This window comes from Drosophila persimilis, unplaced genomic scaffold (genome assembly GCF_003286085.1).
Source record: "Drosophila persimilis strain 14011-0111.01,24,50 unplaced genomic scaffold, DperRS2 tig00000700-arrow-arrow-pilon, whole genome shotgun sequence".
Classification (NCBI taxonomy): Eukaryota; Metazoa; Arthropoda; class Insecta; order Diptera; family Drosophilidae; genus Drosophila; species Drosophila persimilis.
Genome location: NW_020825340.1, coordinates 1,831,039 through 1,846,916, shown reverse-complemented (window position 1 = coordinate 1,846,916; position 15,878 = coordinate 1,831,039). Strand labels below are relative to the sequence as shown.

Here is a 15,878-nt window from a genome sequence, read left to right as displayed (position 1 = left end):
TGATTAGCCATTAAAGAGACCCCGGGCCGAGGCCGCAAAGTGCACTTGGAAAACGTACAATTTGTACACACGGACACGGGTAGTACATGAGAACAATTAGAGGGCTTTGGCTGGCTTCAGATCTGAGAGTCGGTTGCGTTTTGCGGTTGTCCACCAAAATCACGGACACTCGAAGGCTGTCGCCCGAAAACCGATTTGGATTCGAGCTTACGAGACATCCAATGACATCTGAAAATGGATCGTACATCTATCGTAAGAGATGCAGCACTGATCCCTGGTCAAATAATGCATTTTCTTAAACTATAATCTGTGTATTCCCAGCAAAACTTTTACCTGCAGCTGTTGAGAATTACACATACTTATTGGCAAGATGTTTTCCAGCGATCTGTCTCTCATTAGCATCCTAATGGAATATGTTAATGATAAGATCAAGATCATTGAATGGCTGGAATGTGAGTGTAACCAATTAAACCCTAACCATACCTGAATGAAATAATGATTAAATTATATTTGCTGTGTCCCTGTTTAATTCGAAAAACCACTAGAGAATCATCCACAAATTTTCGGTTGTTCTAGAATAATCATTTTAAGTGCTACAATTTAACGCCTTTGACGCCTGTCACCTTCGGCGAGCTCAACGAGGCTTTCCACAGGCCCCCCCACCCCATCCCCCCCTCTAGCGTACATTAATCACTAAATTGACTTGCTTAAAATGATATTAAGAATTCATGGCGCCTTGAGCACTTGATCTAGTCGCAGCCCCAGTCCAACGGAGAACGGGGGGAGGGGAGAGCGATATGATATTTTTGTGAAATATTTTGTATGGTTTCGAGGGGCTTGCATATGGGGAAATTGATTTTATAGCCTCTATAAAACGCAAAAGGTTCCCACAGCGAGTGTACAAGATGCAAAATCAACAGCCAGTGTAATTGTTTTTCATTTTTCATTATTTGTTGTTGTTGTTGTTGTATTATTTATATCTACGAGTATTTTTTTTGTCATGCCAGTTGTCTGACGGTTGGTGAGAGCGTGGGGGAGCCTGAGTTAGTGTTAACACAGCCATAAAAGTGCTAAACAACCCAACAATTTGCCAGAGAAAACCGAAATAAATTGAGCACTTTTCAGCCTTTTCAGCCGTTTCAGCCTCGCCCTCGGATCGGGGGGGGGGGGGGGGGATACTTATTTGCTTATCGGCAGCCAACTTTGACCTTAGCTTTACAAAATTACTTCACTCGACGCCAAACTGTTTGGAAAACCAATTTGTTTGGCTAACAACAGAATTAAGCTGCTAATTGCCGAAGGTTGAACTCCGACGGCAGGAATTACAAAATACAATCCATAGAGGAAAATGCTGTGCCACCGATATATCCCGGAGTCCCGAGACATTCCTTTGTACAGCGAATATTAATATCACATTTTTTTTGCAAATGTCCCCCACCCCCCCCAACAAGCAAACGGAACAAAGAGTAGAGCTGTGCGGGTACCGAAGGAGAGCGGGGGGGGCAAGCCGATCCGCAGCCGAAGTATTTGCGGTTTGTAAGCTCTCCCTCACTCCCTCACTCCCTCTCTCCCTCCCTATCAGTGTTTCTGCTTTTGCCTCTCTCACGCCTCTCGGTTGGGCACCTGCAATGCAAAGCCCCCGAAAATCGTCAGCTCGGATCGCATTGTTGTAATACCCGGAGACAAGCCGAGACGACGGCCCCAACAACGAAACTCTTTGTGAGCGAAACTAATAAAAAACCGATCGCCCCAACTGTTCCCACAACCAGTTTCAAGCGAACGCTCGTGCGGTGGAGTCGAGCTCGTCCCCACATCTCTGTCCGTCTCCGTCTCTGTCTCCGTCTCCGTCTCTGGCACCGTCCCCCATATAGCCCAGTTCCCAGCTTCGCTATCCACTGGAAATATACAAAAATAAATCAACTTAAAAGTGAGTTAAGCGTTGGAAAAGTGTTCCGTGCCGTCCCGAGGACCGTGATCCTCCACCCACTGTGTGTAGGAAAAGGATATTGCTCCGATTTCGATTCCGATTCCGATCCCATTCCGATCCGATCCGGGACTGTGACTGTGACGTAACTCGAAAAGCAAAGTCGAAAGCGAAACGAGAAAAAAAGCCGTTTGCCATGGGAGAACTGCAATTGACAATACCACCAGAAACAACAACAACAACAACCACAACCACAACAACAACAACAACAACAATCGCATAAAAACTCAATAGCAATTATCAACTGAGCCTCGCAGCGAATGCAAGAAACCTGTATGGAAAAAGTTTAATAAAATAGTCAATACATTGTATGAAAAACATTAACAATAATCTTTCTTGCTGTAAAGCTGTGGAGCTGCAGCCGTCGACATCCAAATAAAACACCGAATAGTTAATAAACAAATATTGAGACACGCGAAAAAAAAACACATATGTACATTTTAGCAGCTATCGATAAAATTGTTATGAAACTATAGCACACGAATCGCAAACAAAACTATGAAAAAATGTAGAAAGTAAAACCAACAATGGCCTCACGAATTCGGCATACCCTTGAAACCAAAGCCCCCCAAAAACAGCAACAAAAACTTTTGCAATAGTTTAGAGAATAATATTTAAAGCTTATTTCCATTTCCATTTCCATTCCTATTTCTTGATCTTTTGTAGCTCAGAGACCAGTCCTAAGACTTTCTGTGCAGTCAAGTGCAACCGAAAATAGTTTGTTTTTAACTGTCTTTCGGCTGGGCTTTCTGTCCCGCCTCGAGCCAAACAATTAAGAGGCAATTTACATAGGCAAAACCTGTAAAAGGAAAACCGCCAAAATTGGTTACCTAACGAAAACTTCGTTTGTGCTACGGGAAGGCAACAAAGTAAGTACAAACTATAGTGCTCTGATGTTTTCATGTGTGTGTAAATAAAAACAGCGAAAGTTGGGGACAGTACAGCCTAGAAATAGTCCTGAAAGGGCAAGCGAAGAAGCTCTACACTTCTTCGATTATAGATCCATCGAGACCCCTTATTATTCCCAGTACCAGGCCTCAACGGTATCTATTCTGCCTCAGAATAACCCAAGTGGAGATGGTCTTTTCCTTGACCATCTCCTCATAATTATCACTAGCTACATTGTAGAATAATTCCCCTCCTTCAAACATTTTCCGTTGGTAAGTGTTCTATTATGATGTGTAGCACGTAGAACTGGACAATTACCATAAACCTAATTGGTTTTTTGTTTATAAGCAGGAGATACTACCATACAACGCCCCATCATTAATGGCGACTTTCAGATGACTCGCCTGTCATCCCAGGCACGATTCTCTCCACGATGATAGCGACTAATAACAAATACGAGTACTCGTACTCGTACTCGTACTCGTACTCAAACTCGCACTCGCACTTGCTGAGAATATTCAGACAGTGTGAGAACATTTTTTTAATAACCCCGCAATTACCTGACGAACTCTAGTGTGAGGCTTACTTGGGTTTTCGAAATGAGATGTCGTTTGCTGGATAGTAATGGGGTGGAGACTGATCGCTCAGAGTGGCCTGCAATTATTTGTACTTTTAATTTGCATTTAGAACATGATTCAGAGATGCTATCCCACGCGAGGCTTTTGGGGAGGCACTCGTAAATCGTAAATAAGCTACTCTAATTAGCCAGCCAAGCAGCCATTTTGGGCTGCGACAGGGGATTACTTTGATTAATTTTGGAGCCTTGTCTCGGGGCTAATTGCCGGGGGGTATTCGTCATGGAATCGCCTCCGAAGCAAACCTCTGAAGCGAGCCACTGCCACTGCGGTGGCTCTGTAACCAACCAAGTGGCGGCTCTCCGAAAGCCATAACTGACAAAGCCCACAAAACGTTAACAACAACACAGCCGCCATAATGAACGGTTGTCTAGCGCATTGCGTTGGTTTCGTCGACGCGCCGACTCCGAATGTGGGTCATGGTTAAGTGTACTTCGGTCGCGTCTCTGCCTCGGACAAGACACTGCCGGAGCCGGAGATCGCAGCTGGTGCTGCGCATGCGCCGCTCGTTTTACTGGGAGATGAGACATAGACCAGAGACAGGCGGTACGATAGTTACTGTTAGTTCGATACTAAGAATGGCCATCATTAATCCAATGTAATATAACACAAATATCTGTTATCCGTATATCCTTCTACCATTTAGAGCCGCCACGCCATCTAGATCCGCATATCCCTACATTCCAATTCATTTGCATCATCATCCATTCTTCATCGGATCAATCGCCTTAAGACAAACGTAAACCCATCTGCAGCCGTTCTTCTGGATAGAATTTATAGCTTTACCTCTCTAACCTCCACAGGACGACGACATGGGCTTCAGTTCGCGCATGGACTGCTGCGGGCAGTTCGTCAAGTACAGTCTTTTCATAGCCAATTTTGTCATATTCGTAAGTATCCTCTGAGTCTCCTCCGATCAGTAGTAATATCCTATCCTTAGGTGGGTGGCGCCATTGTCTTCTGCCTGACGCTGTGGACACTGGTGGATCGGAGTTTTGTCAATGAGCTCCTGGGCACGAATCTGTTTTCCGGAGCCGTCTACGTCCTGCTGGTTACATCGGTCATCATTTGTCTGGTCTCGTTCTTGGGCTGTGTAGGCGCCGGCAAAGAGGTCAAATGCTTGCTCCTAACGGTGAGTAATGTCTTTGAATACATACGAGGTATTCAGTACCTTATTAAGGGACATCCCTTGGCTTGCCCTGCTGTACTGTGAAGCAACGTACATTTAGCATCCAATTGAAACATCTCGCGTTACATTTTCAGTATTTCATAATCGTGGCTCTGGTTTTCGTCACTATGCTAATTGGCGGCGTCTTGGGCTATGTGTTCCGCGAACGGGTGCAGCAGACCATGCGGCAGGTAAGGCAGATCGATCCATCGATCATGTGCAGTCGCATGTAACAGCGTTTTCCGTTTGCAGGAAATGCGCTCCACCATGGCTCTGTATGGCAGTCGACGTGAGATTACCCAGGCCTGGGACCTCACCCAGGAGCGGCTGCAGTGCTGCGGCGTGGACACGTGGCACGACTGGAATCGGTATGGGCCCGTGCCCGAGTCCTGCTGCCAGGAGCTGTTCGGCGGACAGCGCAAGGAGTGCACCATCTTCCCAACAATCACGAACCTGTACAATCAGGGCTGCCTCTATGTGACGACCAATTTCATTCGTGATCATGCAGCGGTCATTGGTGGCACCTCCATAGCGGTGGCTATTCTTATGGTGAGTCAATGACCCCCCCTTCCCCCTGCCTTTCTGCCTTTGTTAACGTTATTTTCCGTTCGTTTTTCGTAGATTTTTGGCATGATATTCTCTTGTCTACTATTCAATATGATTGAATAGCGCCAAAGAGATCGGCGAGGAGTTGCTGCTGCAAGAGCAAGTGCCCCCAGTCCGGAGGAGACCCACTTTTGAATGTACGAGTATTCAAATAGAATATCTATACTAGGAGTATTATCCGAGTGTACGAGTAGAGTATGATACGTTGGACTGGACTGGACTGCATTACATTCCACTCCATTCCATTCCAACTGTCCGTTCCGTTTGTATTATGTATGTAAATACGAGTTTAGATACGCATATCTAGTGAGTATTCATGTTGTAATCGATTGTATTTGTTATCATCTGTTGCACTATTTTGTATTATTTTTTTTTTATTAGCCCTAAGTTGCCGAACTAAAATGCAAAATGCAAAATGCAAATGTTACGATTAAGTATTTTTTTGCTATTGCCAATAGAGAATTTATTTGTTCTATTGTCTATTATTGTTTCCAATAAAATTATTGGAAAATATTTAACTTCAATTGAATGGAAAGTCATAAAAAAAAATGTAAGAGCATATCCTTGAGATTAACAAAAAACAGTATGCAGAACAGAACAGATTGCAGAAAAACAGTAAGGAAACAGTCTCTTCTCTCTCTTACCTTTTGGCCCATAATCTTGAACAGTTAAGTTTTCCCGGCGGCATTTGCTGTTCCTTTCCCGCACACATGAGAACGCGATTGACGATTCCGAACGCACGATCTACGCAGCGAACCCGCAAACGAACACGAACGAGCCAAGAAAATAAGGTGAGGCGCTTGAGGCACTTGAGATGTGGAGTTCGAGCGGACGCACTAAACGTGAGAGAGTCAGACCTGCAAGATTTGGAATGCCTCACCTTACAAATGGAACACCTTGGCAGGAGAGACAGCTTGTTGGCACAATTGAACCGGCGGGCGCTCACTTGCCCTAATTTACGCACTTTTCCTTTGCCTCCTTTTTCGCCTCCGCCCTAGATCCAGCCAGCGCCGCTTTGTTGGCTTTTTAGACATTTTTCATGTTGACACTTTTCTACACAGCGGCGATACACTTAAACCGTTTGGTTTTCCACTATTTTCCGGCTTTTCGCGGTCCGAATCGCGGAGCAAGCTTGGACTACCGGCCGCCGGGTGAAAAATTAATGCGAGAGCGGCAGAAGCGAGAGCGGCAGCGGCAGAAGTGAGAGCATTGCTTCCATGCTCTCCTGCGGCGAGGACCGAATTGCTCGCTTATCTCTGCTCCTTGTCTTCGCCCTCTCCTTCTGCAAAGAGAGATCGAAAGTGTGTGGTTGTGTCTCCTGTTGGTGGGAGTGAGACGCAGGGGTGCGCGGTGTGGGTGCGGCTAAGTACTCGCGCATTCCTTCTTTTCATCCTCTTTTTCGCACATTCCTAAAAATGGAGTTGTTGTCAGAGTCCAGGGCACCTGGGGCTCCAAGTCGTTCCACAACGTAGCCACGCCCCAGATCACAGCCCCCAATGAATTTGGTAAGAGCAGATACGTAGCATATGTGAATTTTTACGGTTAAATTGAGCAAATAGATGGCATACCTTTGGGGGTATGTGAATTAAACCAAAAATATGCTTTATTTTTAATCTATTATTCGGCTAAAAATTTTGATTTATTATGAAATCCCTGTGGAAAATATTTTTATAGATAAAAAGTCATAATTAAATCAGCCATATTCCCTCCCACTAAAAAAATAATTATATTCTCTTTTTTTTTTTTCAATTGCAAGAAAAACGCAGTTTTATTTTTCATTAAGTATAAAAAAAGTATAAACAAAATAATTTAACTAATAAAAACTATAAACGACAAGGCAATATTGAAGAGGCAGAGCCAGAGCCAAGGACCCGAAGGCGGCAAAGCGGCGGCACTGGAGCCCGGCAACGTGTTGTTCCACCATTCCCAGTGGCCGTCGTGGAGCGCAGGATCGGCGCGAACATCCGCTCGGGGAACTCTGGCGCTGGGCAATGCCGTGAGACGGAGCTCCTCGACCTCCTGGGCGAGCAACTGCAGCTGGAGGGGGTACAGGTTGGCCAGGTTGTAGCGCTCACACGGGTCATTGGCCAGGTCGAAGAGGCAGGCAGCCTTGAGGGGCTCGCACAGGTAGACGGGATCCTCGGGATCCCGCTCCTGTATGGGACACCGCTGTGTGGCCTCGTCCCGCATCTGCCGGATGCGGTCGTCAGTCGGGGCCACACTTCCCAGGACAGCCTGCACCTCCGAGGCCCGCACCAGCTGGCCGTAGTCCTTACTGTTCGGATCCTCCTCGCCGTCCTCCAGCTCACCCAGCCAGTGGTCGTACCGCCCCTCGAAGCTGCTCCCGTTGACGTACTTGAGCGTGTCCTGCGTGTACGAAGAGTAGCCGAAGACGTCGTCTAGCACGTGCAGCAAATTCCGGGGCTGGGGCTGTGCGCTGGCGCTTAGCGAGGGCCACAGGTTGAGTCCGTCCAGCCGGAGATCCGATGGCAGAGACACTCCGGCCGCTGCCGCCAGGGTAGGCAGCCAGTCGATTGCGTGGATCGCCTGGTTGGACACGTAGCCACGCTGCTGCAGCAACGGGCTCCAGAGGGCACCAACCGATCGAATGCCACCCTCCCAGGGGGATTCCTTTTGCTACTCGGAAAGACATCTTTTAGCCCAGAAAAAGAGTAAAGATAGAGCACTTACCCCACGGAAGGGATAGTTGGAGCCAGCATTGGAGTGAATGCCCACAGTGGGCGCTCCATTGTCCGAGTAGAGCAGAACGATGCTGTTGTTCAGCATCCCATTGTCCGCCAGGGCACGCATCGTCTGGCCAACGCTCTTGTCCAGACTCGAGATCATGCCTAGCCAAAAGAAACCTCTATTCATGGCCTCTCTTGGGAGCGGGACAGGACTTACCCGCATAGGTGCGACGCTTTGGATCTCGAATGTGCGCAAACTTGGCCACCTCCTCCTCGGGCGCCTGCATGGGATTGTCCTCGTTGCCCGTGTGCACGGCCAGGTGGCTGAGGACCATGAAGAGCGGCCGACTCTTGTCGTGCCGCTCGATTACCTTCCTGGCCTCTGTCGTGAACGCCTCCGTGGCATACGTGCCCTCTGCCTCACGGCAGGGCTCCAGGTCCCGCCTGAAGTCCAGGCCCGTCGAGTAGTTCCTGTCTAGCATCCGCACGGTTTGGTCATAGTAGTCCATGTAGCCATTGTAGTACCCAAAGTGGTGGTCAAAGCCGCGCATCGTCGGCGTCAGGTCCTTCCGCCAGAAGCCCAGGTGCCACTTGCCCACCAGGTGAGTGGCGTAGCCGGCATCGCGGAAGAGCTCCGGCATGAGACGCTCCTGCCTGGGCAGACCCCAGGGCTCGTCGGTGACGATCACAAAGTGCTGCATTCCTGGGCAAGGAGTAACCATTATCGTACTTGTGGAAGCCTTACAGTCCCTCTTGCAGCTCACCCGTGTGGATGGGATACTTTCCGGTCAGCAGGGTGGCCCTGGAGGGCGTACACAGGTTGGGCACATAGTGTCGATTCAGCAGGATCCCATTGTAGGCCAAGGCATCTATATTCGGTGTCAGGATCTGGTTCGAGCCATGGAAGCTCACATCGTTGAAACCCTACAGAGAGAATCCTTTTACTGGTTCGAACTTTGATTGAATCGAGTAGGAGTGGCTTACCATATCATCAATCAGTATGATTATGATATTTGGCTTGGCGGATGCCTCGCCCTCTCCATGGCAACCACTAATTGCAGCACTCAGTGAGAGTAGGACAGGAAGTAGTAGATTCATGTTTGGGGAATAGGCTACAGATTCCCGATTAAGTCTGCTCTAAAAAAGAACTGCCAAGAGCTTGTTGTTAAGAGTGTTAATGATACTATCATTGATCCTAAGAGACCAGACCAGTGTACATATGTGTCTGGCATCTGGCATCTGGCATCTACAGGTGTTCCTACTACTCCTCGACCACCACTGACCTCCTCCAGCACCGTGTTGTATGGCCGACAAGTTCGTTAAACCATTCAAGCGATTGTTTAATGCTTTGTTGTCTTTTTGCAACAATTGTTAAACAGTTATATAAAACACACGGCACAGCACGGCAAATGCACACCCGTACTTCACTTCACTTTGCCTTGGTTATGGTTATGGGAAGCGTAATTTATTTTTATCTGGATAAAAGTGGGCTTTAATTGTCGCAATAGCCCATAAACACCATGAACCAGCATGGCAATAATGAAATCTGGCCCAAAGGCCTTAAACCTAAGCCCCATTTAACGCTAGTGAGTCTGTAGCCTGTCGCATTTGCGGCATTTGCCAGTATTGTGTTGTATATAATTTGGATAGAAGTCTAAACTGTCATGCGAATTCTTTGGGAAATTATCAGTCACGACCTGCGGACTGTGACTGAGAAAGGCAACGCCCAGCGGCGTGACTGTCGACCTTCGGACGCTCGTTACTACTAAGTGGCCAAGGGGATCAATGGGAAAATCAGGACTAGTTTATGAGTAATCAATGGAAAGGTTCTTCCAGCGTAGTCCCCCCCTCTAGCCATCAACGCTAATCCTATCCAAAAACTGGTTTGGATCCACGAGATGCATCCACAGGCCAGATGCATCTCGGTCTCTGGCCCCGAGAGGACTTTTGCTTGTGACAGTGTGTCAGTCGAGGGACTGTGGTATGTAGTATTGTAAATTCAGCCACAACTCACGTTAGTTAGGCGATTTACAATGCACCATTATAATGTTGCCCAATCTGGTGGCATTATGCAAGACCCCAAGAGAGAGAGAGATTATATAAGGAAACGTGTGGAAAACCGCGAGGCATTTGGAAAACTGTCATCTTCAACTGCCAAATATGGGAGGTATGTTTTGTTTAGCAATCTCAGAGATTGGTTCATCTGCAAAAGCCCTTTCTATGATATAAGAATCCATTCAACATGTCAGGTTTCATTTCAGAAAGATATGGTTCATTTTAGAGATCATTTTTGTAACTCTGTTGAGGGGCCAGCCACTTTTCACACTGTTCTAACGAAACTCTCGAGTATAGTCTCTCAAAGTCTTTAACCGAAACACTGAAAGCACTTTTCCACTCCACTTAGTACGTTGGCAGTGGTCGCAGTCGCACCCACCCGCCGGTAACAGCTTTGTGCTTGGAGCTATAGAGGTGACCAGATCTACGATGGTCTGGTTGGATCCTTCCCGCTGCAACTGCTCCGATCGACTAAGCGGCACGCTGGCTGCTGGCGCTTTTAAGTGACAACCTTTCCCCACCCCCCTTCCGACGCTCCACCTCTCTGACGTCACGAATCGTGCGCGAAAAATAAACGTATGAAACCGAAAACACACAGACCCATAAAAGCCAAAACCCAAAAGCAAAAGTCAAAAGCAAAACTTGTTTTTGCAAAAGCAAAAGTGAACAATACAAAATCGAGCAAAGACAAACTTTGAGAGAGAGCGCGAGAGAGAAAGGGGAGAGAGAGAGCCTATGACTATCCCGTTATATGTAGCTCTCATGCCGGCACATTGACATTGGTCAGGGTCTCGTGCTCTGGTGCTCTGGTGCTCTGATAAGCGGTGATAACATACAAACAGGTTTTTCGCTCTAATTGAATTGATTAGTACTAGCATATACATATATATATCTATATATATATTTCGCTTGATACGGCTTCGGCCCCGCCAATTTGAATGCCAAGCTTGGAAGGTTGTCTAATTTGCATTACTCGTGATATTATCGTTCATAGGAGATGACTGTAGAATGGAGATATAATCCGGATTTGTTTAAAAAACATGGGAATATGCGAACAGGCGATCAAAGGTAATCCCATAGGGGATCAAAGATGAGGAGGAATACGTTGCTGTGGTTATATTTAAGATATCTTTTGCTTTTCTATTTTCCTGGGAATCGCAAAAAAATACCCATGAAGTGAGCTTATCAGAGTAGTGCCACCTCTAAGTTACAAGTCCATCGAAAAATCACCGACTATCTAATCGTATCACTCAAGCAACCCCCGAGTCTGAATGATTTACAATCAGCCTTATCGAAAATTTGGCCAGATTTGCCCTCCGTCCGGCGCCCTGGGGAGAGCCCTATAAGAACCGGCAGCAGAGGTCCAAATGGCCATAGCACCTCAGACATCAGTTGAACCATGTACTCCGCAAAGAAGTCTGCCGTTCTGGCCCTGATGCTCGTCCAGCTGGTGGGCCTCATTCAAGGCGGATCCTACAGCTATGAGGACACGTGGGTGTACATGTATTCGAATACTGACTTCCCCGACAACGCTGTCCTCGGAGGCCTCGATTCCGAAGGTTACTACAACTATGTGGGCCGTGTGGTGCACAGCTCCAACATCCTTCCTGCCCGAGTGGTTCCAGAGCTGAACAAGGCCTCCTACAACACGGACACCATTGGTTCCCAGACCAAAGCCTATGAGGTGCTCGTGTCCAACGACACCGTCCGGTACCACTGGCAGCACAGCTTCGACGGCTTCCTGGAGAAAAGCGCCGTATCCGTGGGAACTAACGCCAGCAACGACCGAGTCTACATCTGTCGCCTCAGGACGGACGAGGGACTCCTCGTGGGCACCCTCTTACTGGCCAAGCGCGTCTGCATCGTGAAGATCGACGAGATGCCACTGAGGACGTCCGACAAGTACGAGATCCTGATTAGGGAACGCAAGGCGGCACAGTTTAGTCCATTCGGTGTTTGAATCGAAGCAGGAACTTGTTAAAACAAATTTATTAAATGCAAATAAAATCATATATATATTTATTTAAATTATTTATACAATTTATTGAGAGCATGCCCAATGGCATCCAATATTTTGAAAGGAAAGGTTTCGGACTTGCCATGTTCAAAAGTTCTTCTTACTATTTCCACTCCTTCAATTGCTTTCCACATCTTCAATGAGGGGGCAGAGAATTAATTCTGATTTGAGAACCCACGAGTACCTATACATTGAACAAACCTCTACCTAAGGGCATAATGAAAAGCAAACCGATTTGGCTTTGATTAGATTTATTTTCGGTAGTAATCGGTTCGTTCGTAATAGGTCATTTCAAGGTGGATATAGTACATACCTATGCACGTCGAGAGAAAAAAGCTTCGTAAATGTATGATAATAGACTTTTTCGGAGAGTCGAAATCGTAAAAGAAAGTTTCTGCCCTTAGATTTTGACAATAATGTAAAGATATGGGATTTAAATACATTTCACATTTAAAAAAAAATATTTTTTTAAATTTAAATTGAAATAAATTGTCTTTATATTTAAAAATATATATTTTATGCATAAATTGTATGTTAATTAAATGAATAAACTAAATATTAGTATCATATTTAAATTATTTCATATTTAAATTCAAAATTTTTCATATTTATATCCTTGTATTATAACATTTTAAAATTAATAAAGTTGTTGCAAAAGAGAAATTACATTTCTGTAATTAATCTTTTAATAAAAATAGATGCTACTTTCAAAGGGAGCTTTCACTATAATATATGTATTGTAAAATAATGGACTTCATTTCAATTAATAATCCTAAGGGTTCCTGACAATTCCACATGATGTCGTCACATCTTAAAAATAGCTCAGAGTACATAATGCAAACATTAATTAGAAATCCATCGAAAAATCAACGACTATCTAATCATATCACTCAAGCAACACCCGAATGTGAATGATTTACACTCATCCTTATCGAAAACTTGACCAGGAACCCCAGCAGATGGGGAGCCGGCCCTATAAGAGCCGGCAGCAGAGGTCCAAGTGGCCAGAAGACCTCAGACAACAGTCGAACCATGTACTACGCGAAGCAGTCTGCCGTTCTGGCCCTGATCCTCGTCCAGCTGGTGGGCCTCATTCAAGGCGGAGTGTACAGCTATGAGGATACGTGGGTTTATCCGGACAAGACTTTGGAGTTCCCCGACAACGTTGTCCTCGGAGGCCTCGATCCCGAAGGCTACTACAACTATGTGGGCCGTGTGGTGTACAGCTCCAACGTCCTTCCGGCCCGAGTGGTTCCAGAGCTGAGCAAGGCTAGCTACAACACGGACACCCTTAGCAATACGGCAACCTCCTATGAGGTGCTCGTGTCCAACGCCACCGTCAGCTACCGCTGGAAGCGCAGCTTCGACGGCTTCCTGGAGAAAAGAGCCGTGCCAGTGGGAACAAACTCCTTGGGCGACCGCGTCTACATCTGTCGCTTCCGTGCCGACGAGGGACTCTTCATTGGCACCCTCTACCTGGGCAAACGCGTCTGCATCGTAAAGTACGGCGAGAATCCACTGAGGCAGTCCGACAAGTACGAGATATTGGTTAGGGAACGCCAAGCTGCTGAGTTTATACCATTTGACGCGCAAATCGAAGCGGGAAAGATTTGAAACAAAGTATTAAATATCATTAAATGAAAATAAAATCATAAAAATATTTATTGAAAAACACAACAATTTATTGAGAGGATGATCAATGGCATGAGATCCCATACATACATACATAAATATATATTGTACCATCCAATAAAATACTGGAGATTTCTACATATGCTATTAGGTGTGAAGGTGTACAAAAATAAAAACATCTATAAAAATTGGAATTTCGAACATTTATATATAAATTTTTTGATTTTAAACACCGATGGTAAAGATGGGAGTGAAGTTTACAATGTGCCAAAGGAATATTCAGTGTCTATTACTTTAAGAGTCCTACTTAAATTACACCCAAGACATGAAGATCTTATAAGACCCTGGATATGGCATGCCATTGCCATATCGTTTAATTCGTTTAATTTACTCATCACTAAATGACGTGTGAATACGTTGGATGCCTTTTAAGTCCGTAGGCTGTAGTGTACTCTTAACTTTGCATCCGCTAAAACTAATCTTGGCAGCACTTGTGTGTTTTTTGGAGAAAATGTCTGCATCTTATCAGGAAAATCCTTCCTGACGGCCAACTGTTCATACAATGTTGATTGTACCTTGGTTCCTATAATGCCCAAAGATGCCTCAAGGTCGTGGTATTGACGATATTGCAATTGCCAATTCCGCACAGCATTTATTTTTTGGACGACCCTCACGGGATTCGTTCTGCAGTGAAGGACGTACAATTCTGAATTCCTTTTACCGGTTTTTTGTTGTGGCAATGCATGGTGCTTCATCGCCAAAAGTTAAACTAAGTTGATCGAAGAATTCTTGTCTCAAAAATCCACTTCGAAAATTGTCAAAAATCATGACACGGAAATGTTCAATTTTCCTCCAAAGAAGAATTTTTCGATTATAGTTAAATGATATAAATCACGACCGTAGATGATAAAGTTCTATGCAGGATTTGGTTAAAAAGTGCAAAACTTTTAAATGGATATGACTTAAAAGACTACTCGTATATTACAAAGTTTTCTTTAAAAATAAATTTCTGTATCGACCGATGGAGCTGGTTAATCATCGAATTATCTTACTAAGAAATTGATTAATTAATAATCTAATATTATGAAATGCCTTTTAGGTCTAGAGGGGGATTTTTACCTTAGAAATGTCTTCTACTTTTTATGGAGCAATAAAATCACGATGCGCAAACTCACTCTCAAGCATGTTACTCACCGAATCGATCCTATCAATAGTAATCATCTGATAGCGATAAGAGTAACAAGACTGCGGCGATAAGGAGGTAAGTATAAAAGCTGTGCACCTGGCCAGACGATTCACATTCATTTGGTATCCAAGAAACCCTCGAGATGTACAAAGCTGCCTGTTTAGTGTTGGCCCTGTGCGCAGTCGCCTCGGCGGTGCCCTCAGCCTATGGTAAGTAAACCATGGATGCTGGCTATGGAGCGATACTAATCCTGCCATTCTCCAGATACCGAGCACGTGTGGAAGGCCGGAAACCTGTCGTACCCCTTCCCCAACAACGCCATTCTGGGAGGATTCGATCCTTACGGCTACAACATCTATATTGGCCGCGTCAAGTTCGGCACCACGATCGTGCCAGCCCGCGTAGTCGCAGAGACGGGTGTCGCCTACTTCAACAACCAGCTGACGGCCTCCAAGGCGACGACATACGATATCCTGGTGATCGAGCGCGACTATAAATACGTATGGGTCCGCAGCTTCGACGGCTTGTACGAGTTTGGCTCCGTTGCCGTGGGCACTTCGAACTTCAATGAGCGCGTGTTCATGTGCCGAGCCAAGACCGACGGTGGCCTGCTCATCGGCATGCTCATGCTCAGCGAGAAGCTGTGCATCATCAAGCACGAGACCCTGGCCCTGCGCAAATTCGACAAGTACGAGGTCCTTGTGGCCCTGCCGAAGAATGGAACCATCTATTGAACAGGGAAAATCTACCCATCATGATGATCTCTTTGTGACAGTTTAAATCGCATCTCTAAAATAAATACACAAAACGATAATTTATATCAAATATGTTTTACTCGCAATATTTCTATGCCTAAAGACATTAAGAAACGTATGTATATATCTACATATGTATATATGTACATTCTCTGATTTCAAAGAAAGTATATTTATATATTATTCTTGTATAATAATCTATATTTTTGTTTGCCTAATTTATGACTGGGATAACAATGACTTTGATAACAATACACTCGAAAAA

The 15,878-nt window shown here is 45.4% G+C and overlaps 5 protein-coding genes across 6 annotated transcripts; 4 read left to right on the top strand and 1 right to left on the bottom strand.

Moving 5' to 3' along the window:
* Window positions 1–1,772: 1,772 nt before the first annotated feature.
* On the top strand, window positions 1,773–5,468 carry LOC6598917 (CD151 antigen). Of its 2 annotated transcripts, XM_026991979.1 has the most exons (8): window positions 1,773–1,927; window positions 2,651–2,853; window positions 4,154–4,246; window positions 4,311–4,397; window positions 4,448–4,639; window positions 4,771–4,866; window positions 4,928–5,224; window positions 5,297–5,468. In XM_026991979.1, exons 4-8 carry the CDS (start codon window positions 4,320–4,322, stop codon window positions 5,342–5,344), a joined length of 711 nt encoding a protein of 236 aa, XP_026847780.1. In that variant the 5' UTR covers window positions 1,773–1,927; window positions 2,651–2,853; window positions 4,154–4,246; window positions 4,311–4,319; the 3' UTR covers window positions 5,345–5,468. The 2 variants fall into 2 exon arrangements, with proteins under 2 accessions (XP_026847780.1, XP_002024104.1); XM_002024068.2 differs by lacking the exon at window positions 4,154–4,246.
* A 1,622-nt stretch (window positions 5,469–7,090) lies between these two features.
* On the bottom strand, window positions 7,091–10,453 carry LOC6598916 (arylsulfatase B). Its single transcript, XM_026992127.1, has 6 exons — window positions 10,403–10,453; window positions 8,953–9,100; window positions 8,733–8,892; window positions 8,186–8,671; window positions 7,973–8,130; window positions 7,091–7,918 (listed from the first exon to the last, which is right to left on the bottom strand). The coding sequence occupies exons 2-6, from the start codon at window positions 9,064–9,066 to the stop codon at window positions 7,091–7,093; spliced, it is 1,746 nt and encodes a 581-aa protein (XP_026847928.1). The 5' UTR covers window positions 9,067–9,100; window positions 10,403–10,453.
* A 962-nt stretch (window positions 10,454–11,415) lies between these two features.
* LOC6598915 lies at window positions 11,416–12,051 on the top strand. The gene has a single exon (XM_002024066.2). The coding sequence runs from the start codon at window positions 11,423–11,425 to the stop codon at window positions 11,981–11,983; it is 561 nt and encodes a 186-aa protein (XP_002024102.2). The 5' UTR covers window positions 11,416–11,422; the 3' UTR covers window positions 11,984–12,051.
* A 1,009-nt stretch (window positions 12,052–13,060) lies between these two features.
* Window positions 13,061–13,700, top strand: LOC6598896. The gene has a single exon (XM_026992133.1). The coding sequence runs from the start codon at window positions 13,073–13,075 to the stop codon at window positions 13,652–13,654; it is 582 nt and encodes a 193-aa protein (XP_026847934.1). The 5' UTR covers window positions 13,061–13,072; the 3' UTR covers window positions 13,655–13,700.
* Window positions 13,701–14,989: 1,289 nt separating this feature from the next.
* LOC6598895 lies at window positions 14,990–15,676 on the top strand. The gene is made up of 2 exons (XM_002024064.2): window positions 14,990–15,067; window positions 15,123–15,676. The coding sequence occupies exons 1-2, from the start codon at window positions 15,001–15,003 to the stop codon at window positions 15,590–15,592; spliced, it is 537 nt and encodes a 178-aa protein (XP_002024100.1). The 5' UTR covers window positions 14,990–15,000; the 3' UTR covers window positions 15,593–15,676.
* Window positions 15,677–15,878: the final 202 nt, after the last annotated feature.